General features: G+C 38.3%; 1 protein-coding gene across 5 annotated transcripts in view; it reads left to right on the forward strand.

Annotated features, from left to right (window-relative positions):
• LOC124112265 (hemicentin-1-like) overlaps positions 1–22,449 on the forward strand; it is a 102,411-nt gene extending 79,962 nt beyond the window's left edge. For 4 of the 5 annotated variants that reach the window (XM_046472289.2, XM_046472290.2, XM_046472288.2 and 1 more), the window contains exons 16-26: positions 271–651; positions 1,399–1,502; positions 2,106–2,286; positions 5,465–5,647; positions 9,909–9,980; positions 12,171–12,273; positions 13,373–13,494; positions 14,604–14,715; positions 18,105–18,247; positions 19,284–19,358; positions 19,879–22,449. In XM_046472289.2, coding sequence (XP_046328245.2) covers positions 271–651; positions 1,399–1,502; positions 2,106–2,286; positions 5,465–5,647; positions 9,909–9,980; positions 12,171–12,273; positions 13,373–13,494; positions 14,604–14,715; positions 18,105–18,247; positions 19,284–19,358; positions 19,879–19,961 — 1,559 coding nt within the window. In that variant the 3' untranslated portion in view covers positions 19,962–22,449. The remainder of the gene's footprint in view (positions 1–270; positions 652–1,398; positions 1,503–2,105; positions 2,287–5,464; positions 5,648–9,908; positions 9,981–12,170; positions 12,274–13,372; positions 13,495–14,603; positions 14,716–18,104; positions 18,248–19,283; positions 19,359–19,878) is intronic. The other variant, XM_046472292.2, reaches the window with a different exon arrangement.
• Positions 22,450–26,122: the final 3,673 nt, after the last annotated feature.

A 26,122-nucleotide genomic window follows, 5' to 3' on the forward strand; every position in this document is an offset into this window, starting at 1 on the left:
TATCAACTTTTTGAGAAGAGTCTATTTTTTTTCCATCCAGTCTGATAGCTACTTTTTATTTCATGAAGAAAAATCTAACTAAGAAGGGGTGTAGCCCTTTGACTTTTCGTTACAAAATACATTTTTTTTCATTTCCTTCTTATTTGTTTTATGAGATTACTTTCAAAACAATTCAATTAGATTTATACTATTGTTTCAACAATCAACAGTCCAAATGATTAAATATAAGGTTGCCTTGATTCTAATTCGTACAATTTTCCCACAATGCAGGAGATGAACCTACACCAGAGCCAACTGATGGTACTGATGTTGGAGTGTTCATATCATCGGAAGTTCCAACCTTTACACAGGAGCTGAATGAGACCATCTTCGTTGTGGATGAAAAGGCAACACTTACCTGCGCAGCTATGCAAACTGGGAAGATTACCTTCTTGTGCAATAACGAAGAAGTAGCAGAAGAACGTATAACATACAGAAATGAGAAATCAGATGATGGGGAAATGGTTTTAGTAGCATCAATGGACGTTATGGCAGACAGTATCATTGACATATCGGAGGAATATGCTTGTGAATGCCTGGCTTGGTACAAACTAAGTGATAACGAACCAGAGCAGTCTGTAAACAGTCGCCGTGGACGTGTGGAAATTGCATGTAAGTTTAAATCTTTGTAATCTAGTTTGTAATCTACACCTAATATAAAAAATAACAATAAAGAAGTTGATCATCCAAAAAACAAAAAACAACAACATGGCTTTATTGTTGGTGGATTATTGTGGTTATCGACAGTTGTTTGAATTATTTTTATATTTGTATGGTAATTATACCGATTGTAAATGACAGCACTGAACTGAAATAGACATTATAATATTCAGTTCCAGTGGCTGTCTTGTTTCAAGATCTATCCATTCTTATTTTCAATTCCATCAAGGTCCACAACCGCGTGCGTACATGCATGCACGCACGCCTCTCCTCCAGCTATATGTAACACACACATACACATACACATACACACACACACACACACTCTCTCTCTCTCTCTCACACACACACACACCACACACCCATACACACTCACTCACTCACTCACTCACACACTCTCTCTCACACACACACACACTCTCTCACACACACACACACCACACACACACACTCTCTCTCACACACACACTCTCTCACTCACACACTCACTCACACACACACACACACACACACACACCACACTCTCTCTCTCACACACACACACACACACACTCTCTCTCTCACAAACACACACCACACACACACACTCTCTCTCACACACACACACACCACACACACACACTCTCTCTCTCACACACACACACCACACACACACACTACTGTAACTACTTGTTACATTATATAATCAACTTGTTCCAGACCTCCAGGACGACTTTGTGTTAGAGCCCTCAAGCAAGACAGTAAAAATGGATACAATGGTCACCTTGCAATGTGTGTCACCCGATGGCTTTCCCCGACCAGTGGTAGGTGCAGTTCTATGTACCCTTCCTTTTAATGTTATTCATATGTTTTATTACTTAAATATTGGATCCTCGAACCCTATAAAAAAGTGGGGGAAGTTGCAACTAATTTGTCGATTGAAATTTCCACTTGACGACTGCTCAAACTTGGCTACTTGGAAACATCGGGCCTGTGACCTGATATTACGAACTCCTTAATGTTAGAGACAGATATGTGATACATTAATAAATACTGTTCAACTGAACTAAAATTTCATTGTAAAAAATCTAAAAGTCAAAAGAGGTAAAAATTTATCAATAATTTTGTCAAGTATTTACAACAACATAATTATTAAGAACAAAGGTTGATACACCAAACATATGAATCGGTATCGCTGCTGTTTGTCAGATTAGATTTGCTTTAACAGTATTATACATTACTGACCATTCCTTAATTTTTCACCTGGCTTCTTGAATTTCACATTTGCTCCCTGAAAACAATTATTAGGAGCCAATGGCTCCTTAGGAACAAATTAAACTTTGATGTCTGTATGTGTGCATCAAGGATGACTCCATCCCCCGCATTCAACCATCACACATTTCATCATTTCATTTTATCATTTGCAGATATCATGGTTTTTTAATGGAAAGCTGTTGGATTTCAATGCCAATGACAACCTCCTGTACTCCCGTGAACAATCAATTGTCATTTTGCAAGTAGGGGAAAAGGATGCCGGATCATATTCATGTGAGGCCTCAAATATTGCCGGGACGCGAAGAAGTGGCGAAGCGACTTTGACCGTTGTTGGTAAGACTCTGTCGTGTGTCCTTCTCTCTGAATGTGTTTTTTGTTTTGAAGCTAATTTAACAAATTCCTTGGCATTTTTTCATGAAACCTTCTTTCAAATACATTAATTATTTGGATACCTTTAAGTTAACGTTTCTTAGTAGACTTTGATAATGTTTAAATGCTAAATTTAGTTTTTCCAACATTTTGTAAGCCACAGACAATTTTGAACTTAAGATTATTTTGTGTATTTCTTTTGAGTGTTTTGGCACATTATGATCTCGTTGAATGTTTATATTCCCAAGTTTTATAAGATTTGGTTCTGTGTTCCTTTTATAAATTCTCCTAAGCACAATCTTCATTGTACAAAGATGATCTCCTCTCCAATGTTCCAGTAAACTCCCTGGGCATGTCATCAGTATCGACTTGAACATTAACCAATCAGAAACAAGGCACAGATGTTCTGTTGCATGATCATGTGCAGTCAGTGTATTCTACTCAAAAGAAGTTAAAGAACACCCAGTATTTTCATATGACTATTGTTAACCTGTCAACCTGTCATGACAATGACAGATAGGATTCAAATAGGAAGGTGCCAACCAAACTTTCAATATCAACATTGAAATTGCCACCTTGTCTCTTACTGAAAGAAATAAGCAAGAATACCACTTTGAAAATATAATTTCACAATGCAGAAGATTGATTGCTTGAGTATAGTTTTACACCCCTTTTAGCAATGTTCCAGCAATATCACGGCTGGGGACACCAGAAATGGGCTTCACACATTGTATCCATGTGGGGAATCGAACCCGAGCCTTTGGCGTGACAAGCAAACGCTTTAACCACTAGACAACCCACCACCCCCCTATGCTGAAAAAATATTTGACTCAAATCTATATGACTTTTGGTTCATGTAATCCTACATCCTATGTTGTAATTTTAAGTGTTTAACATCAAAGATCACTATATAACTGAAACCTTAAATATACTGAACCAAAACAGTTTGGAATCATGAATAATTTGGTGGATATTTTTGTAGTGAGGACTGAGCACACAATTTCATAATTATATCCCCCAAAATATTCAGGAAGCCAGGGTTATTCATAGTTCTTTGTATAGTCAAATGTTTTGAAATGGGTTAAGACACACAGCTTCTAGTTTGAAAGAAATTCACTTTACCAACCAAATATCTATTTATTTCAATTGAAACATTTTTTAATTAGTCCAGTTCGGTGTAGTGATTTAAGCTGACAAATTTGAAAGGAATAACTTTTCACAATATGAAACATCAGCTTCTGTTTTTGTAAAAGTTTGTGAACCTTCAGAAATAACTACAGGGATTTATCTAGACCTGCCCAGGGGCCAATATTCAGCCCCAAGTCTGCAGCAAATGTCAGTCAAAATTCCAAATTTGAATAACAATTTCCCAGTTAATCAGATTATACAAATGTAAGCACATAAAAATAATCAAATTTTGAACAATATCACGATTTTGTCCCAAATTACATGACAAGGGCACTTAATTAGCTAAATCCTTGAACTACCCCCTGTAGATAGAACAAGTATTTATTGTTAGATGTACAGTAATGATACAATGGCGCTTGCCTCCCAGGGTAGTTCATTGGAACAAGATGGAGAGGAAGATGGCGTCTGAGGAAGATTTCAAAGTTTTATGCACTCACTGTGTTTACAATCTTCCAAACCATGTGTATACAGTATCTAATTGTCTTTACTTGTGCATGGCTCTGTATAATATAACCTCACCTTCATCCTGTCTTCTTTACCTCTCAATAATTATTATCTTGTCGTACGTCATATCACGAACAGATATTCAGAGATAATCTCTACTTTTCACATTATTCTAAGAATGTGTATATATGTTATATAATGTCATATGATGTAAAATATATTCCCAAACTGCTGTCAGAAAACCACTTTGAACCTAATGTATGTGTAAATGCATAAACTTATCCAGACATGTAATCATATTTCTATATTTCACATATCTATATTTCATATTTCTATATTTCAACTTTCTATAGGTCGGTCACATTTGCTCCACATTTTTACTGATGATCTTAAACCTTTACAAAAGCCATAAAATAAGAAACTATTTTTCTGATTAAACTATAACTTTTTTAAAAGCCTAGGAATGAGAAGATTTAATTAGTTAAAATTTCCGGAAGATTGATCAAGTAGACACATTGTGTTAAATGGGTTAGAAAATCAATAAAAGAAGAAATAGATTTGAGGTTGTTTTACTGTATTGAATTTCAAGGTCAAGTTGAAAAAATGCATCTAAGAGGCTGTCGTGACGTGTATGATTCTGTCACAAACACATTGTACATGTCTCCTGCCTGCCAACCGTCTAGGTGTTAGTTCGTGATGTGACGTTGTGTGAAACTTCTGTGACACTTCTGTGAAACTTTCTGTGAAACCTCTGTGAAACTGAAACTTTCTGTGATACCTATGGATGGTCTGTCTCTTACTCTACCAACTGATATTTCCTTTTGTTTGTACTTCCCCATCCACATCCTCCGATAACCAAACTGAAGCCGGAGGCTGGAGGATCTGCACAATCTCTTAAACTTTTAAAAAAGCAAACTTTTTACCAAAACCTAACCTAGGAATGAAGAAAGAAATATGAATTGCACTTGTTGACTAAAACAACCCTGACAAATATGTTCTCTAACACACAGAGGTTTTGTTTTGTTTGAAGGAATTCTGTTATCAAAAGCACCTTCCTCCATTCATACAGACACAAAACATTTCATAATTTCATTACTAACCAAAACATGACCCTTAATGGTACTCATTCTGTTCTATGGCCATATTTATGTATTCACTTTTGATTTTTATTATAAAATGGGTACAAATATGTTCATTTGCTATTTTATTTATTTATTTATTTATTTATTTATTTATTTATTTATTTATTTATTTATTTATTAAAAATATTTATATTATTTATTTATTTAAAATATTTATTTATTTACTTTTTTTATTATCTATTTTTATTTATTTATTGTAGGTTTTAACATTCTGTTTTATTATTCAATTTTGACAAAAACACTCTCAACAAATCGGTGGTCAGTGGAATGAGCATCATGCTAATCAGGGCGCTTGGCACACTAACATCATTGCGTCTCCGAGGAGATGACAACATTTTATCGTCCCGATTTTACATTTCCACTATCAGGAGACAGCACAACAAGCATGCCCGAACCTGAACCCGAGACAACTGCAGAAATATTTGAGGGAAATGTTACTACGGAAGACGCGACATATGTCACGTCGGACATTATGCCATCTGCGGAATATACGACCGAGAGTATGCAAGAAGGAAATATGGTAGAAAATGATACCATGTATCATGGAATAGGTAGGATCGCATTACATTTGCCTGTCAACAATCATTTGAAACAAATTTGATAAACATTGGTTTCAAATGAAAGGAATTTTTATACCGGTAAAAATGCCGAACTCCACAGAAAGAATATTTATGTTTTAAATGATGAGTGGTGTTAGGATATTTATTTATCCTAGAAATTCCTAGGAAAACTGTGGTTATCATGTTCCGAAGTCCCAGAACATGCCAGGAATACCTGACTTTCCTGTTGAAACCAGGAATCTCTTTGAATGGGGACTGTGATTTGATACATTGCAAAAAAAACAAGAAAGAAACCATTTTTTGAAATTTTAGATACTTTTTAAACAAACCTATACAATGTAACATTATTTTTGGACAGAAAAAAAGTACATGTAATTGAAATGAAAAATGATTAAAATGATTGCATACTACTTACAATGCATATAATTAGATTTAATGGTAATTACTATGTAAAAATATCCCAAGTATTGAAAAACCTGTTGAAATTAACTGTTGCCTTAGTTTGCAGAAACTGTACAATTTGTTTCTGGTACACAGTTACAAATAAATACTTCTCATAACTAACTACAACAAACAAGAATAGTTTATGACACAAATCCAGTATTCAGCGACAACCAATTAGAGTATATTGATTTCATAAGTACTAACAAATAAATAAACAAAATATTTATCTTTCAACTTAATAATACATTAATGTTGTACCAACCAGTATATCTTCCATATGTATAGTTGTATATATTCCAGTTCCACGTACTATGTATAGAAATATATGCATACTAAATGTGAAGTTCCATGTACATATATATAACTCTATATGTGATATTCCTACATATCATCTCTCAACTTTCACACTCTGAATCCTCTGTGTGTGTTTGTTTGTTTACTGTTGTTGTTCTGGGGTCTTCTGTTCGAGTGAAGCTTTTAGACGCCATGATGATTCACTACAGTGCTGCTTATTGCATTCTTGGAGTGATTTATAACAACTTTCTGACTTGAAATTATTTTAATATCTAATATTTTCTGTCTCTAAATATAAATGTACACAATGGTATATCTGTAAAAAAAGACATACTAAATCCCTTTTTTAAACACACAAATCATATCTTGAATATTCCACTGATTTAGATGCTATGTTAGGATTGACATGATGAATACATGATGAATATATTTGGGTTTACACTTTCACCTCTTTGGGGTGAGACCCATCCGGGATTCGAACCCACACTTTCAAAGTAAGGCACCTGATTGCCAGTACACAAAGTCAGCGATCTAACCCACTCAGCCACTAAGCCTTCCACCAAAATGGAAGTCCGACAACTGGTAGTCTAGTCACATACATTGTGTACCCCTCTGATAAGTGTTAACTGGCATGGCTCCCATGGCCAGAAGATATGACAAGACAATGGCTTTCAGAAAGTGTTCACTTGTAACAAATGTTACATACATTACATTTGGCCACTTTCTAAAAGCCATTGTCTTGTGATATTCATACTTAACATGGGTTGAGTAACACCAGTTGCACGATTGAAGTATGATTCAGTTCATTGAGTGAGTGAGTGAGTGAGTTGGATTTTAACACCACTTTCAACAGTGTTTCAATTTATGATGGCGTGTCAGCTTTTCTTGATGTGGGAGGAAGCCCAAATTGATGCAGGTCTGCAATGTTTACCACTTTGGCGAAACCCATGAACATGTATTGGTGCTGTTTAGAAACATAATCAGGGTGAACTGGGATTTGAAGCCATGATCACAGGTTCCAGGCAATGCAAGGGACACCACTGCATAATATTTGTTTATTTGTTTGTTTGTTGTTTAACGCTGCACTTAGCAGTATTCCATCTATATGACGGCAATCTGTAAATAATCGAGTCTGAACCTGACAAGCCAGTAAATCACGCTCATTGATCTACGCAACTGGGATAAGATGACATGTATCAACCACGTCAGCGAGCCTGACCACCTGATCCCAGGAGTTGCCTCTTACAACAAGGATAGTCGCCATTTGGGTTGCTGAAGACCTATTCTACCCAGGATCTTCACGGGTTCAACTGCATAATGAATTGTGGCACCCAAGGCAAAGTTCTATGACAGCCATGTCCTGATTAAATTAAGATTGAGGCTACAGAAAATTGATTACTTGTTCCTACAGTTGGCCATCTTTGTTTGAAGTGGAAAGGTGCAGCCTGTGGTCTACGGTTCTAGAAATAGAGTTGTCTCCCTTATATTCGCAGGATCCACTGATCATGGGGCTGAATCCTAAGTGGCATTATCATGCTTATTATAATCCTTGGTTTATCTGCATCATGGCCAGTCTTCACCAGAGTGGTAAACTTCTAAGACCTGCATCACACCTAAATTAAGGTTCAGGAAATTTAAAGAATCTGTGTAACGGACAAGTGTATATTTGACTGTTCAAAAGTGAAAAATAAATAACAAAAATTAAAATGCTATTTTTGATTGAAAATATGATCTTTTCATAATCTTTTTGCATTTATCTTTGATTCCAAATGTGTATTAATTATTGGTTTCATCAAAGAAGGAAATGTTAAGATTACGAGAGTCATATATTCAATCGGCATGATAGGACTGGTCTTGGCCTCTCGGTGTCCTGCGTACTGTGTTGTGTTCTCAAGGTCACTCAATCGCTGTTAGATGTGTCTATCCTCTGTGGTATTCCTACACAGTATAGGTGTTGTCTTTGTTTTCCATATTAATGTCATTATACATGTTCTTACATGGTACGTCGACTGGGTACCGTATTTGAACCAATAAATGCCCTGTGGTGTGTGTGTGAGTGAGTTGGGTTAACTCCGCTTTGACCAGTATATCAGTAATATCAAAGAATGAAATCTTGATGTGGGAGAAAGGAATGAAGTGATCAAGGATGTGAGGTTTTATTTTGTTTCTTTCTTTCTTTGTTTAACGCCACACTCAGCAATATTCCAGCTATATAACGGCGGTCTGTACACAATCGAGTCTTGACCAGACAATCCAGTGATTGATATAGTGAGCATTGATCTACACAATTGGGATACAATGACATGCATCAACCAAGTCAGTGTGCCTAACCACCCTATCCCGTTAATCGCCTCTTACGACAAGCATGGGTTGCTGAAGACCTATTCTAACCCGGATCGTCACGGATTCGGATGTGAGGTTCCCACAGAGCAGGCTAAAGTTCAGTCTTTTCTAATTTTCACTTTAAGACCTACAGTGTTATCATCCAACACTGGCTTCCACAGGAGATATCACTTGGGTGAGATCAAGCAATGTCTCCTGGGACAGCTTCATTGAAATTGCATCACAATGACATGCAGAAAATCACGTCTGTCTCTGAAGCTGGTTAGCTGTAATTGTTACACTCAAGACACTGGTTATTACTGTTTGCAAACTAAAAGTGTTGGAAGAATGATTTTTGTGGTAGATAAAATCTTACCATTTTATCTTTTATCTTCAAATATATCAACACTCATCAATGAAGTTTAAAATGCCTCAGCAAGCCTCAGAATTTATAACATCTATCGACTTGTGTAGATTCTCTCTATTTTTGCTTTTTCATAAATACGAAATATGGATCTTTTATCTTTTGGTGCAATTACTGAAGCTTGTATTGGCTGCCAAGGACATATTGATAACTAGATTGGTTGTGGGTGGGGGAAAGGGAGGGAAGAGACAATATTATTTTTTAGTATTCCTATCATAGCAGGATGACCTTAAAGTGATGAACCCATTTTTTATATATTTCTCGTTCAGAAATTGAAACAATTAATTTTTTCATTATTTATTTTATTTTCACAATGTTTGTATTTATATATTCCTGTATGTTTTCTAAACAAAGTTACAATTTGATCATTTTTAGCTGTCTATTCATGTCTGGCTGATTCCTAAGAATGTGTTTCAGTATGTGAGGGAAAACTTAAATGTTTTGAAATCTAAGTTAGAAAATTAGCCAATATTATTCCTTGTTTTAGGAGGATGCTTATGTGTTTGACATAAGCATATGCATATTTTCATTTAAATTCCATTCATATTTTTACAAAATATTGGGTAGAGTTAGACTGTTTCCAATATGAATTAAAAATAAAGTCTAATGCATGGCCACCATGAGGGGTCATAGTCATGAAATGGATTTCAAAAATGAATCTTGTCGTTTTGAATAACAATTTTTTGTTGAAGGTATATGTTTCCGTCAAGGAAAGAAAAAAGAACATATTTTCAGTTTTGTAAAGTTTTAATTATTCCTTGCAATCAGGAACCGAATCAGGTCATAACACTGATGATGGCACACCCGAGCCAGAGCCAGAAGGAAACGGCAACAATCAAGGTAAGATTTTTATACCCGTCACACTGGTAAAAGAAAATGGTATGGATTATTCTAACCTGGGATCTATTCCACAAAGCGATCTTAGCACTATGTTAATCATTAGTCTAGGATGAAGTGTTGAAGTTCATATTGTCTCAGATCTAAGATCGCTGCATGGATTGGGGACCACTCCTCTGTTCCCAAAAGCGAGCTTAGCACTATGTTAATCATTAGTCTAGGATGAAGAGTTGAAGTTCATATTGTCTCAGATCTAAGATCGCTGCATGGATTGGGGACCACTCCTCTGTTCCCAAAAGCGATCTTAGCACTATGTTAATCATTAGTCTAGGATGAAGAGTTGAAGTTCATATTGTCTCAGATCTAAGATCGCTGCATGGATTGGGGACCACTCCTCTGTTCCCAAAAGCGATCGTAGCACTATGTTAATCATTAGTCTAGGATGAAGAGTTGAAGTTCATATTGTCTCAGATCTAAGATCGCTGCATGGATTGGGGACCACTCCTCTGTTCCCAAAAGCGATCTTAGCACTATGTTAATCATAAGCCTAGGATGAAGTGTTGAAGTTCCTATTATCTCAGATCTAAACTCGCTGCATGGATTGGGGACCACTCCTCTATTCCACAAAGCGATCTTAGCACTATGTTAATCATAAGCCTAGGATGAAGTGTTGGAAGTTCCCATTGTCTTGCTGCTAAGACCACTGCATCATTAGGGGACCAGCACTCTGTTCCTCAAAGCGATCTTAGTGCTAAATTTGATTTAAATCCATGTTATTGTATGGATTGTCTCAACACTAAGATCACTTTGTAGAATGGGGCCAAGGAGATTTACATTTACAAATACTTGACAAATTTATTTGAACTTCAGTCCCTGAAATGTTCTGCCCCTCTTCCAAGATGATTGTAATACACATACTTCAACATCGACTTCGACAGGCATAGTTCTAAGATTGCTGTGTTGAACAGGAACATGGAATTTTGTAAGATTTAATTGTCTGAATATATGAGTAAGCTGAAATTTATTAACAGTTGAGATACATGTACCACTTAGAACCATCTCATTTGACAATTCGGCCCATGCAGATACGGGTTAGAATAGGTCTTCAGCAACCCATGCATGTCATTAGAGGTGACTATGCTTTTTGTAAGAGGCGACAAACGGGATGGGTGATCAGTCTCGCTGACTTGGTTGATGCATTGTATCCCAATTGCATAGATGCTCGATGCTCATGATTTCAATCACTGGATTTGTTTGGTCCAGATTCGATTATTTACAGACCGCCATCATAGAGCTGGAATATTGCTGAGTGCGGCGTTAACCACAACCAACCAACAAACAAACAGACAAACATTGGACACATTTTTATTCACAGTCACTGATTAGTCTTGCCTGGGTTTGATGTTATTCACAGGGAATTATTGTTGTGGTATTGCTTTATAATTCAGAAAATAACAACTCCCCCTTCTGAACCCACTGGGGGCACGGGTGGCCCAGTCGTCTGAGGCGCCGCGATTTCTGTGCAGAGTTGCGTCCCTTGGGCACGCCAGAAACCTATGATTGTGGGTTCAAATCCCGGATCGCCCCGATTATGTTTCTAGGTTTGTCAGCACCATACCCGTGCTCATGGGTTTCACCGAAGTGGTAAACGTCTGAGACCTGCATCACTTCGGGCTTTCCTCCCACATTAAGCTGACACGCCGTGATATAACTGGAATACTGTTAAAAGCGGCGTTAAACCCAACTCACTCACTCACTCACTGAACCCACTGAACTATTGCCTATTGCATTAAACATGGACCATCTATGTGGTCTAGTGGGTAAAGGGCTGAGCAGAAGTGGGGGGGTGCTTGTGTAACAAGCATTATATCCTACCTAGATATTATCCCGGGGGAAGTTTTACTCTAGAGTATAGTATCCTACCTCAGTGCCACACTGGTATGGGTTCAAATTCACAAGGGAGAATCATCCTGACACCAGAGAATTTATTCCCTGGGATAAAAAATAGGGTAGGATAATATTCACTCTTACACTTGCACTTTAACTCGATGGTAGCTCACATTTCATCTTTCCTCACCTGTATGGACCATCAACACTGAACACTGCTGCTGTAACTTTAACATTAAGTAGTACACATTTCAGGCGTGCATGTATTCATTTCAGGATGATGGTGATGGTATTTTTATGTTTCAGGAATAATGTTCCCGCATCCTGAGTGTAGCAAACTGCAGGCCTGCTATCAGTCATTCCTTCCAACCTTTACTCCCAATAATTTCAAAACTCATAAATCTTGCGAGTAAGTATAACATTATATACATGCTCCTACATTAGTAAATTGCCAAGGGGATTACAATGGGACCCAGTAAACTATGCTGGTTGTAAGAGGCGTCCATATGGATCGGTGGTCAGACTCTGTGATTTGGTTACTTGTGCCTCATCGTCCTCCGATGGCATGGATCGTTGCTAACTATATCGATCACTGTATTGTATGGTCAGGGCCCAGTTATTTACATTTCACCATCATATTGCTGTAGTATTGATGAGCCCAGCGTAAACAACAAACGAAGAAGCAAAAACGTTAGTAAAAAAAACATTAGTGAGTGAGTGAGTATGGTTTTACGCTGCTTTTAGCAATATTCCAGCCATATCACAGCGGGGGGCTCCAGAAATGGGCTTCACACATTGTACCCATGTCGGGAATCGAACCTGGGTTTTTGGCGTGACAAGCAAACGCTTTAACCACTAGGCTACCCGACCGGCCCTGAAACATTAGTATCCCTAGACTGCCTGATCAGCCAATACACTCCTGCAACAACGTCACATTTGTGCTTGCAACAGCAAAATAAAAAAAGCTTTTTATACACCATATGAAAAAGCGAATTAAAAGATTGTCTGATCTTGATGTTAATATTGATTTGTCCATTATAAATGAATGAAGTGACACTTTCCTGACCTTCACATCTATGTTCATAAGGGGCAGATAATCCACAAATTTGGATTGGAATTATGAAATTCGGGTTAACCCCCCAACAGTTAGAACATGTCCCCAGAAACCTATAATTGTCATATTGGAGGGGGGGCGGTCGTTCGCTCGTCACGCCAAAGACCTGGGTTCGATTCACGACATGTGTAAAATGTGTGAACCCCATTTCTGGTGTCCCCCGCCGTGATATTGCTGGAATATCGTTAAAAGGGGCGTAAAACCATACTTACTCATTCACTCATATTGGAGGGTCAGTCTCCATGACATTTTGTGTCACCGTACCCCGTTGTCATGGGACATTGCTCATTTTATTAATCACTTGTTTTGTTTAGCCCAGAATTGATAATTTATGGGTCACCTTTATATAGCTTGAAAGTGTGAATGTATAGCTACCTCAAAATTCATATTTCAGCCAACTGCAACAGTTTTTCACATGTGCACATGATGCCTTGATGATGTGCGGCGTCAACAGTGACCAACAACAGGCAACGCTGGCTGACATGACAGGCTGGTTTGACGAGTATTGTACAAGATGTAAGTTTAGCAAGAAATCTCGGGAATTTCTCTGCACTTTTTAATTATATTGTAGTGCAAATGTAAGGGTCTCACTTGATATACACTTTTGTCTATGCTTTTTAATAAAAAAAATAAAACAGTAAGCAAAAGGAAAATGAAAGCTTAAGTATATTTCAACATCCCCTGGTCTGAAGTTTCGGATCAGAATAGGTCTGTCATAATGTTCATTCTGTCAGAATAGGTCTGTCATAATGCTTGTCGGGTCTAAATAGGTCAGTCATAATGCTTGTCGGGTCAGAATAGGTCTGTTATAATGTTCATTGGGTCAAAATAGGTCAGTCATAATGCTTGTCAGGTCAAAATAGGTCTGTCATAATGCTTGTTGGGTCAAAATAGGTCTGTCATAATGCTTGTCGGGTCAGAATAGGTCTGTTATAATGCTTGTCGGGTCAAAATAAGTCTGTCATAATGCTTGTCGGGTCAAAATAAGTCTGTCATAATGCTTGTCGGGTCAAAATAAGTCTGTCATAATGCTTGTCGGGTCTAAATATGTCAGTCATAATGCTTGTCGGGTCAGAATAGGTCTGTCATAATGCTTGGGTCAGAATAGGTCTGTTATATTGTTCGTTGGGTCAAAATAGGTCTGTTATATTGTTCGTTGGGTCAGAATAGGTCTGTCATAATGCTTGTTGGGTCAAAATAGGTCTGTCATAATGCTTGTCGGGTCTAAATAGGTCTGTCATAATGCTTGTCGGGTCAGAATAGGTCTGTTATATTGTTCGTTGGGTCAGAATAGGTCTGTTATAATGCTTGTCAGGTCAGAATAGGTCAGTCATAATGCTTGTTGGGTCAGAATAGGTCTGTTATATTGTTCGTTGGGTCAGAATAGGTCTGTTATAATGCTTGTTGGGTCAGAATAGGTCAGTCATAATGCTTGTCGGGTCAGAATAGGTCTGTTATCATGCTTGTCATAAGAGACGACAGAACCTTTCACTGCAGGGTCGAAACATTTTCACTACAATTTTATGTAATAAATCCTGATATTTGTTCTGGGTTTGGAACTAAATTTGGGCGGAACAACAACATGTTTACCAACGCAGTATGATAAGGATGTTTTATGCCCCCAGTGCCCCGTGATGACAAGGTCTCCATGAAGTGTGGGTCCTATGGCACCTGCCGCCCTCCGATCACAGTGCAAACCCAGCCGAAGGATCTCATTGACGTCCCCATGTTGTGCAAGTGAGTTGGGTTATTGTGTTCCCTTGCCAGGCCTGGGATCAGTTCCTGCCTAGCACCATATCAATCTTGTTAACATCCGATCCCTTATACCCTGAGGCGATACCGCCCGCCTCCCTGGTCTAATGGTGGAGTGCTCGTCCGGAAGGTCGGGGGTTTGATCCTCGGCCGCGTCATACCAAAAGATGTTAAAAGATGGTACCTCTGCATGAGACCATTCACAGGTGAACCATCAGTGAGTTTCACCACCCAATCGTAATTAAGGATCCAATCAGATGTCAACTTTTTGAATTAATTCAGTGTCATATCTTTACCTCCTTGATTCATAAGTTCGATTTTAAAAAACAAACCCGCATGGCATGAGTGAGGTTGATGTGACACAGGAACAGGGTACATTCATCAAGTGAATCACACAGACCCGTCTCACACAGTGATCTCACAGGGTACATTCATCACATGCATCACACAGACCCGACTCACACAGTGATCAAACAGGGTACATTCATCACGTGCATCACACAGACCCGTCTCACACAGTGATCTCACAGGGTACATTCATCACGTGCATCACACAGACCCGACTCACACAGTGATCTCACAGGGTACATTCATCACGTGCATCACACAGACCCGACTCACACAGTGATCTCACAGGGTACATTCATCACGTGCATCACACGGACCCGTCTCACACAGTGATCTCATAGGGTACATTCATCACGTGCATCACACAGACCCGACTCACACAGTGATCTCATAGGGTACATTCATCACGTGCATCACACAGACCCGTCTCACACAGTGATCTCACAGGGTACATTCATCACGTGCATCACACGGACCCGTCTCACACAGTGATCTCACAGGGTACATTCATCACGTGCATCACACAGACCCGACTCACACAGTGATCTCATAGGGTACATTCATCACGTGCATCACACAGACCCGACTCACACAGTGATCTCACAGGGTACATTCATCACGTGCATCACACAGACCCGACTCACACAGTGATCTCACAGGGTACATTCATCATGTGCATCACACAGACCCGACTCACACAGTGATCTCACAGGGTACATTCATCATGTGCATCACACAGACCCGACTCACACAGTGATCTCACAGGGTACATTCATCATGTGCATCACACAGACCCGACTCACACAGTGATCTCACAGGGTACATTCATCACGTGCATCACACAGACCCGTCTCACACAGTGATCTCACAGGGTACATTCATCACGTGAATCACACAGACCCGTCTCACACAGTGATCTCACAGGGTACATTCATCACGTGCATCACACAGACTCGACTCACACAGTGATCTCACTGGGTACATTCATCACGTGCATCACACATACCTGACTCACACAGTGATCTCACAGGGTACATTCATCACATGCATCACACAGACCCGTCTCACACAGTGATCTCACAGGGTACATTCATCACGTGCATCACACAGACCCGTCTCACACAGTGATCTCACAGGGTACATTCATCACATGCATCACACAGACCCATCTCACACAGTGATCTCACAGGGTACATTCATCACGTGCATCACACAGACCTGACTCACACAGTGATCTCACAGGGTACATTCATCACATGCATCACACAGACCCGTCTCACACAGTGATCCCACAGGGTACATTCATCACGTGCATCACACAGACCCGTCTCACACAGTGATCTCACAGGGTACATTCATCATGGGCATCACACAGACCCGACTCACACAGTGATCTCACAGGGTACATTCATCACGTGCATCACACAGACCCGTCTCACACAGTGATCTCACGGATGAGGATTCTGGAATGAGTTCTTGAATATCTTTTTAAACATAGTTATCATAACAAAAAAATTTAAACTTTTCGGTGCCAGGGTTCTTTGAATGTTGGTCATGGTTTAAATAGATTAGACCCTGGAGTGTAATCACTGACATAGTGCTCAACACTCCTCTCTTGTTCAACACTCAGACACCATGAAGCACACATAAAATCACATATGAACAGCAGGAGAAACAAAACACGAGATACAGTGTTCCACTTGAAACTATGTTCATTTGACAAAATTTAGTTTTCAAGAACTAGTTTTCATCCAACCAAATCAGAGAATACGAAGCCTGAAATACCTCACTGATTGGATTGGTGCCTGCACCTTGTCGGGAGTCAGGGTTAGAGCTGATCCCCAGCAACCTGATCTTATTGGTGACCAAATGAATCAGATCAGGTGGTCAACATTGATCGTTGCTCATAATATCAATCACTGGATTGTCTGATTCAAACTTGAGTATTTACAGGCCACCGTCATATTACTGGGTGCAGCATTAAACATAACAACAAAAAACAGTACCTGCTGAAAGGGGAGTAAAACAACTATTATCCCAGATATCCTAAAACAGGAAATTATAGATATGTTTCAATGTGAGTCAGTGACTTTGTAGATGAAAACAAATGTATTTTGTCAGCAAATTAATAGATTTGTTTTCCAATGTCTTTTGGATTTAGAAATATACAGCAAATGGTTCTTAGTCCTGGTGTATCTATCACCTGGGATGTCTGTTTGTAACTTCAACCCCAGAAACTGTTTTATTCCACCTGCTGAAGACTGAATCAATGTTTGTCAAATAGATGCAATACCAGTGACATGTACAATCACTCCATTGCAAACACTGAGGGAAGCTGATGTAGAGTAATGCATGAATTCAAAAACGGTTTCATCACATATCAGTAGTTCACTGGAAAACTGTATTATGCTTAGTTGCCTGATTTTCAAGAATGCTTAATGCCACATTTTAGTAAAACATTGTTCATTCCAAGCAGACATGTATTTCTTTGTTTCTTGCCAGTCACAGGGTCATTGGTGTTGCATCATCAAGCTATGACTGCTCCCTATCATATCACTGTCCAGTACAATAACTGATCCCCGTACATCCGGGCTTTTAAGATCATGGCCTCTGAGAGTAAATGTGTGAAGTCAGACGTGCTTCTTGTTGTCTCTGTAATTAGTGTTTGGTAACACGGGATATTGACACAACTGGGATGATGTATATTTTATACTTCTTTTGGGATATTGTCCAAAGTGTCATGTTATGTACCTCATATACTGAAATAAATGTCCTTTTCTCTTTATGAAATTTAATTTGAATTGCATGAAACATGGAAGCTGAACAAACTGTAGAGAAATTTTGAACGTTTATTCACAGTTTTCTTTGGCCTTTTTCCATGACTTGATTTGCTGTTTTGCTGTTAAATAGTATCGGGAAATACTTCAGTAAAACTCTGATGGAGATACGCCTTGCTATGATCCTATGGAAACAATGGGAGGAGCCTATAACACAATCAATTTAAAACAATGTTTATTTTCTTGCAGCTATATCCATAAAACAACAGAATGCAGACAGCTTGCGCTGGCAGATTCCGAGTGCATGGTGATGAAGAAGAACAAGATGAAGAATGATCTCCACTATCTCGAGACACAGGCACAAAAATACTGTCCCACAGGCACATCTAAAGGTGTGTATGTTATACAGATGGTATATACGACATATAATGTTATATAGATGTTATACATGACATAGTATGCTATATAGATGTTATATACAACATAGCATCTATATAACATACTATGTCATGTATAACATCTGACATAGGACCCGTGAAGATCCGGTTTAAAATAGGTTCTCAGCAACCCATGCTTGCCATAAAAGGCGACTATGCTTGTCCCATGATATCAGTCACTGGATTGTCTGGTCCAGACTTGATTATTTACAGACAGCCATCATATATAGCTGGAATATTGCTGAGTGCGGTGTTAAACAAACAAACAAACAAACAAAACAAAAAATATTTGACAGTATGTTATATAGATGTTATACACGGCATAGTATGTTATGTAGATGTTATATATGACATAGTATGTTATACAAGTGTTATACACAATATAGTATGTTATATAGGTGTTATACAATGTGTTATGTAGGTGTTATACAAGGTATAGTATATTTAATAGGTGTTACACAGGCTGTGGTATGACATCTAGATGTTACAGAGGGTGTGTGATATGTTATATAGGTGTTATGCAGGGCACAGTATGTTATATAGATGCTATACAGGGTGCAGAATGTCATATAGATGTTATACAGGGTGCAGTATGTTATGTAGATTATCCACTAGGTGCAGTATGTTATACAAATGTTATACAGGGTGCAGAATGTAATATATATGTTATACAGGGTGCAGTATGTTACATAGTTTATTCACTACATGCAGTATGCTATGCAAGTGTTCAACAGGGTGCAGAGTCATAGGGAAAGCAATTTCAATACATCGATAGTTTGATACATCGTTACACTCCCATGCAATATGTTGGTGTTTATAGGGTGTATCACATGTTATGGCACTTATCTATAGTATGATAAGGTACTGGCAAGTAAAGATCTCTTTAAATGAATTCTTATTAACATGTCTTTTCATGGATTGCTTGCATTTTTGTAAGCACCATTATTTCTCAGTCTGGATGTTAACATTGCTATTGTTGTGTTTTTCTCAGACAATGAAGCAGAAGTGACTCAGGCTCCTGTGACTGGCATCAATGTTGGTAAAGTTGAGAAGGAAGAACCAAATGGTAAGGCAATTGCATTCAAATCAATCTCCAGCTGATAACTCTTAGTGTCAGCATTTCATATTCGCACAAGCTTTATGTTGACAAAAATTAAATGGAGATATTTTTGCCCCTGCTTGTCAGTTTTCTTTTTAACGACAACTCGAAAAAGATTTTCAATTAAGTGTTAATTTATCAAAATCATAGTGTCCTGAAATAGAGGGAACAAACTCTGCTCTGACAGATTAGGGTAGTTAAGGGGAGCTGAACAATTTCGATCTTTTCACCATTCCAATTTTGCAGGACATCCCAAATGTCCAGTGAACAATAGGATGTTTTTTGTAAACCCTCAGGAATTGTTTTTTATAACAATACCACCCTGACACCCGAAACAAAAAAAACAAGAGCCAACACCGAAATATCAAAGGGTCCGTCTTGTCCTTGGTCCTCTGGGTTTACTACTGCATTAAACTGTCACACTATGATAAACTCCCTGTTCAAAGGGCAATGAACCCAGCTCACTCACTCACTCTTGTTGTTTCAGGTGCCGCCAGTATGACAACAGCCTCAGTCCTAGTGTCAACCATTATCCAAGTCCTTGCTATCTTAGTAATAAGCTTTAGGTAGAACTCCTACAAATTCTAGCCCATATTTCAATTTAACATCAGTTTGTTCATGTGGTCACAGCTATTTGAAATCTATGTGTTGTAAGAATTCTTTCTACTGTACAGCATCTTATGTTCATCAAAATTTTTAGCAGTAGTCCTTTGGAGAGTACTTGTGGTTATCTCCCTTTTGTAGATTGTCGCCATTTTGGATTTTCTCTATTTTTGCAAAAATATCATTTTGTTGAGTTATAGTGAATTAATACAAGATGAATTAATTCATCATTCTATCTAGAAAGACCATAAGACCACTTAGATTATAGCTTGTACCACAAATGGCTGTTGTGTTGATATGACTCCAGCAACAAGAGTCATAAATGATATTACAAAGAGTCATACTGACTATGTGCCTAAAATGTAGGTATGATCATTGATGCTGTAACCCTGATAACCGACAACTACTTCGTCACTCTGAGTTGTCCCGTTACTAGTATTCAATATGTGTATTCATTCATACTGAGTAGGTAAATATCTGAAAAATTCTTTTTAATTAAAAGTTATAAATTTAAACTAATTGTAATGAACTATTCAAATTATTATGTAATATTTCTTTTATAATTCTCTTGTACAATATTCCAAACACATACATTTTAAAATTATTGATATCAAGGTATCTCTGTGGTAATATTATCAGACACAGAAGTAAGAATATATTAAGATAATATGGCTATGTAAATCTATAGATTTGTCATCCAAAAGTGCCATAACTTATTATAACATGGATTAACTTATGCTTGAATTCTTTGTGCCAAAATAGTGTCACAATCAGAACACAATCTCTGACTGCTTGACTTGATGATATTGACATTAAAGGTTTTGTGTATACAGATGCTCCCAGTTATACGAAACTTCCCCAACAAAGTGTGCCATATTTGTCAATAAATGTGTTTGTGCTGATAGATGACATTTAGACACTGTGTGCCAGAGCAAACTTCATATGGCAGCCGAAAAAAGGGAGATACCTGTTGGGGAGGTTGGGTCTTCTAGTTATCATCAATGGTAGATTTTGTAGTTACCATAGCAACAGGATAACTCCAGTCTCTTCAATGTGCATGGTGCCTTTTGATCCGAAGTAACGTGCCATCATATGTGATCTTTGAACAGGAAACTTAATTCTAAAACTCAATAAATATTTTGTTGATGTAACATTTTCAAAATATGGTTTGGGCATGTTTTTCATATTGTTCATTGTTCTTATATGATGAATTGATTAAGCAGGCACTTTCGACTATTTTTCAAGAAGTAAATATTTGTAACTGAGTCTAAATTGGATGCAAGGTGTCATTTTTAAACAGGATGCGCTCCTTACCATTGAATTTCATAATTTATTTATTAAAATGACCACCTTTTGTTAAAACACACATTAAACAGAATTAAATATTTTTTAGAAACCGAAATCTGTTCTTAGGTTTGGAATCAGTGGATACGACCACAAATGTCCATTTTAGGGAGTATTTGCAAATTTGTGCCTGTTTAATTGACCTGTGTTGCAACGATCTCAAAGCTGTGTGGTATATGGTTGTGTTTGTGAGGTGTATAGTTTCCGTATATCCCCTAAATATTAATCAACAGATTTTCCTATCCTCTCAGTAAATCAGTTAGATACCATTGTACATATTTACTCATCATGTGTACACTCTTAAAAGTTTGGTTTTTGAAATTCTTAATTTTGTCTGAGAGTCTTGTTGTTATTTCAATAACATTCACTTTCTGGTGCAGAGAAACTGTAAATACTTTCATTTTGTTGTACATTGGTTTAAGAATATAATTTTGAAACTATTTTTTTTCCAAGAAGGCAGTTTCTTGATGTTTGGAAAGACAAAGGCTTGCACAAAATGAATAACTGTTCATGAAGGTACATTTCAGTATGCGTTTGATATATTTCATGATTTTTGTAGATTTTGTATCACAATCTTGTACATCTTGTAAAATAGGAGACAAAAGAAACTTGGTCCTTGAAAATTAGTTCATTGATTTTTGTGTATTACGATCAGAAATGAAACAGTCTCTGTTTTAATATTCTGCTTAAATGGTTTTGTTGTTATTTATTCTCCATGCACATTCAAGAGACTGATCATATTTAATTTTTTGTACCACCAAGATAACTAATTTTATTACTATTATGTTATATTATTATTCATACACTCATTGTTTCTTGCAAAAGGATGTAGCATTTATGTTTGTATATTTCATTCGTGTCCATGTTGGTGGCTGCCAACATCGTAGATTTTTTCAAAGATTCATAAAATGGATTGAGATCATGAAATGTTTGTGCCCCAGATTTCACATAAGAATCAGTGCCTAGGAAGCTAGTATCTGTGATTAGCCAATCAGAATCGTTTGTGCCAGAGAGGATAGAGAAATTACTATACTTCTTTATACTAAAACTGTTTGAGATCCTACTGTCTTCCATTTAGGTGTTTTTATAATAAAATTTTGTGTACAAAGTGTTTGTGTGTTGTCTGTTGTGAATACAGTTTTTGCCCTGAGAGCGGAAGGTCGGTGTTCAGTCCCCGGTCACGTCATAAGAACGATATTAAAAGATTGTACTTGTTGTTACCCTGCCTAGCGCGTGGCATTGAGTGAATAAAACAAATCTGGTCGAGTGAGAATATTGTGGCTGAGTGGGATATCAATGTTAAACTGTGACATGGTATCTCAGGCGCTTGTCACTATAAAACAGGCATTAGTCCGAACTAGAACAAGCAGTCACACACACATACAGGTACGTCGATATGAAATCCTAGAAGTGACATTGTCGCAATGGTCACAAATGGCTAAAATGTCACCTTGTCACTCTTTGGTAAATTTTGAAAGTTTTTGCTTGTTTTTGTAAGGCGACATCGCAACAATGCAAAACGGGACAATGTCCCTTGTATGATTCCATACGTCGTTATACGGTAAGTGAAATGACCTTGAACCCGACGCGACCCCATTTCACCCCACCTCACCTGTATTGTAATTTAAAGACAATGCAGCCACGAGTAACCAAAGTGAAAGAACGGTCCTTGAACTGTGACCCGTGATTGTTGGTATCTCTCTCCGACGCTGGTTTGTCTGGTCCAAGCTCTATAACGTACCTGTCACCGTTCGTTAGGTACCTTTACTGAGAAGTGTACAACCAACTGTTAAACCAAGGTTCATTTGTCCAAACTTTAACTAACGGAATCGCTGGTATAAGACCACAAGACAATGACTGAATATCTATTTTTCTATCATTTTATTTCATGATATTTTAAGTTGATACAAACGTGTGTCGTCAGCGAGATCCGAACCCACGATGCATGTCTTACCCACAAGATCATATCTAATATTCTGTCACAGCGACAGGGATGAAAGCATGTGGAATACTTATAAACCTATTCATTGGGATCGCTATTAAGTAAGAGACTTCTTTCTATAGGCATTAAGACCTATTGTGAGGTTTTACTTTCCTGTCGGGTTAAATCTCATAAACAGGGACGTTGTAATATCCCAGGGATTTTATATAATGTCCTGGGTATTTTATTGATATAACTTCCGTTCAGATTGTAACATGTAATGAAATGAAATGAGAAATGTTTTCTTTATATTCCCGAGGATCGAACTCGCAACCTTCATATCTGTAGCCCGGGGAGTGTATCACTGGTTTTTAGAATGTCCTTTTCAAGATCCGTACGCCAGCAACAGATATTTTACGCGCGTTTCCTAAGGTTCATGGAAAGTATGTTCGAAACATAAAAATGTTGATAAATGTTGTTTTAAGTTTCTTTTTTCGGTTTATAAGCATGGAAAAACACTTTCCCTCGGTTTTGGTAGACAGAGCATGCCCTGGGGGTCGGGAAAAACCGCGGGGGCTTCGCCCCGTTGATTTTTCCCTCTCCCCGGGGCATGCTCTGTCTCCCAAAACCTCGTGAGCGTGTTTTCTCCAATACGTCACATATGAACAGCCTTCGTGCTGGGGGCAATGGCGGCGGTGGTTACTCCTTGCAACGCGTCAGCTCGTCACACCAAAGTAGTATTACTAAAAGTGGCCTTAAACATCATATATTTACTCCTTCCCTCACCCACTAAATATAATCTCAAAAAGGATCCGCGTCTGATAACCAGTACATTAAGGGATTCTGTTCAGAGTTTGATATACTGACCTATACTGTTATTACATTATTAGCTTCTATTACTATATATATACCTTATACTGGTAACATGTGACATGAATATGTTCATTTGCGGTTAATCGCACACTGGTACACGCTGGTAGATAGATCCCCCGGTCTCTGTTAATGGCTGGCTTTTTTCTTTGAATTTCCATAGTTTCTTGAAGTTTCCGTTTTTCCAAAGGGCCTATTTTACATTTTTAGGTGTCTCGGGGCGTTGGGGTAGCCCAGTGGTTAAAGCGTTCGCTCGTCACGCCGAAGACCTGGGTTAGATTCCCCACATGGGTACAATGTGTGAAGCCCATATTTCTGGTGTTCCCCCGTCGTGATATTGATGGAATATTGCTAAAAGCGTCGTAAAATTATACTCACTCACTGTAGGAGTCTGAATTTTGTGGCTAACAGTTCCAAAGGAGGAGAGGCTGATGTCAAGGGGCACAGATTGTTGGCGGGAAGGTTTTTTTCTGGTATTTCTCGGTGATGCTCTGTATTGCCTGATGCCAGATAGAGATACCACATAGAGATACCCCTAGATACCATATCTATCCGCAAACCCACTATCACCTTAATCACCGAGATCTTCATCATCCACATAGAAGAAACAACCCTGGAACCACCCCCACATCCCTTCTCTGCTGGCTCCACAAGGTACCATTGTCACCCTCACCCTCAACTAGACGACCCCAACTGTATACTAGTATCACCCAAACCAACCCGCACAGTACCTTCACTATGCCATCCACCTCAACACAAGAAAGGAATAATGTCAACCCTAGCAAGACGAGACGCAACATCTACTCTACTAAACAACACTTACCTTACCTCTGAACAAAATCATCTCAAAAAATGTTTCACACAGTACAGCCGTACTGCCGTAATGTATGAAATTTTTCATTACAAAATACATTTCTCTCTAAAATTAAAACAAATAATTTTCCTGATGCTGATGTGGAATAGAGCTGTTATAAATCGAGACTGGTTTTGCTCTCAATAAAATGCATCTATTCCACAGTCATGGTTCAGGACTATACAGCCGCTTCCCCGAACATCCATCTTCCCGAGGCAAGAGAGTTAACTGACTATAAAAGTCCAGTTTCCACCCTTGTCGAACTAGGCTGGAATTACTGGGTTCGATCGTAGCACCACCAGTGGCTATTACCAGTTTTGTCCTTTCTAAGCCTCTCCTATGGACCAATCAGATTCCACCTGTCGTATCACTTGCATTTGCTTCACACAAAATGGTGGCGCCCAGTCAAAAAAATTCGATCTGATCGATAATCAAGATCTATATTGTGATAAAACGGGTCTTACATCGCGAAATGCATCACATCACGTGAGCACCTTGATTAAAAACATGAAAAGATTTGGAAAATATCTGCTGACAACGAGTTGGCGGTGCACATGCTTTGCAAATCCTGCAATCGACCGAAATCTGCACGACGGTTTACGAACCGGATTTCGATTTCGGTGTGCGAATTTGATTGGACAATGCATATACTCGTTAGTCCAGCCAAAATGTAACTCCATAATACCAGCCTAGTTCGGCAAGGGTGGAAACTGGACTTTTAGAATAAGATAACTCCCTTGCCTCGAGAAGATGCGAACATCTAGTGCAACAAACAATACAGAGCATCACAAAGGAAACCCTTACTAAAAATAAAGAAGTTGTTCATCCATATATATTGTCCTTACTTAGTCGTCGTACCTCTAAATGCTGTAATGATCTAATTATTGAATTACCCTGACAATACCAACATACCCTTAGAGACTAAAGACCAACAATGGCTTGACAAGACTTAGTATAATGAATGCAGTGTTTACATGGTTTGCATACAATACATTGTCCATTGGACTTCATAAGTTCATCCATTATAAGAATATGGTATGTCATATCAGGTGTATTCCAACGTCCGTGCCCTGCTCGTGTGTGTATAGGATTTCTCCTGCAACAGACACGGAAACTCCAGGCGGAACAACACTGTCCATT

The sequence above is a fragment of the Haliotis rufescens genome, unplaced genomic scaffold (genome assembly GCF_023055435.1).
Source record: "Haliotis rufescens isolate VD_foot unplaced genomic scaffold, xgHalRufe1.0.p SCAF_6, whole genome shotgun sequence".
Lineage (NCBI taxonomy): Eukaryota > Metazoa > Mollusca > Gastropoda > Lepetellida > Haliotidae > Haliotis > Haliotis rufescens.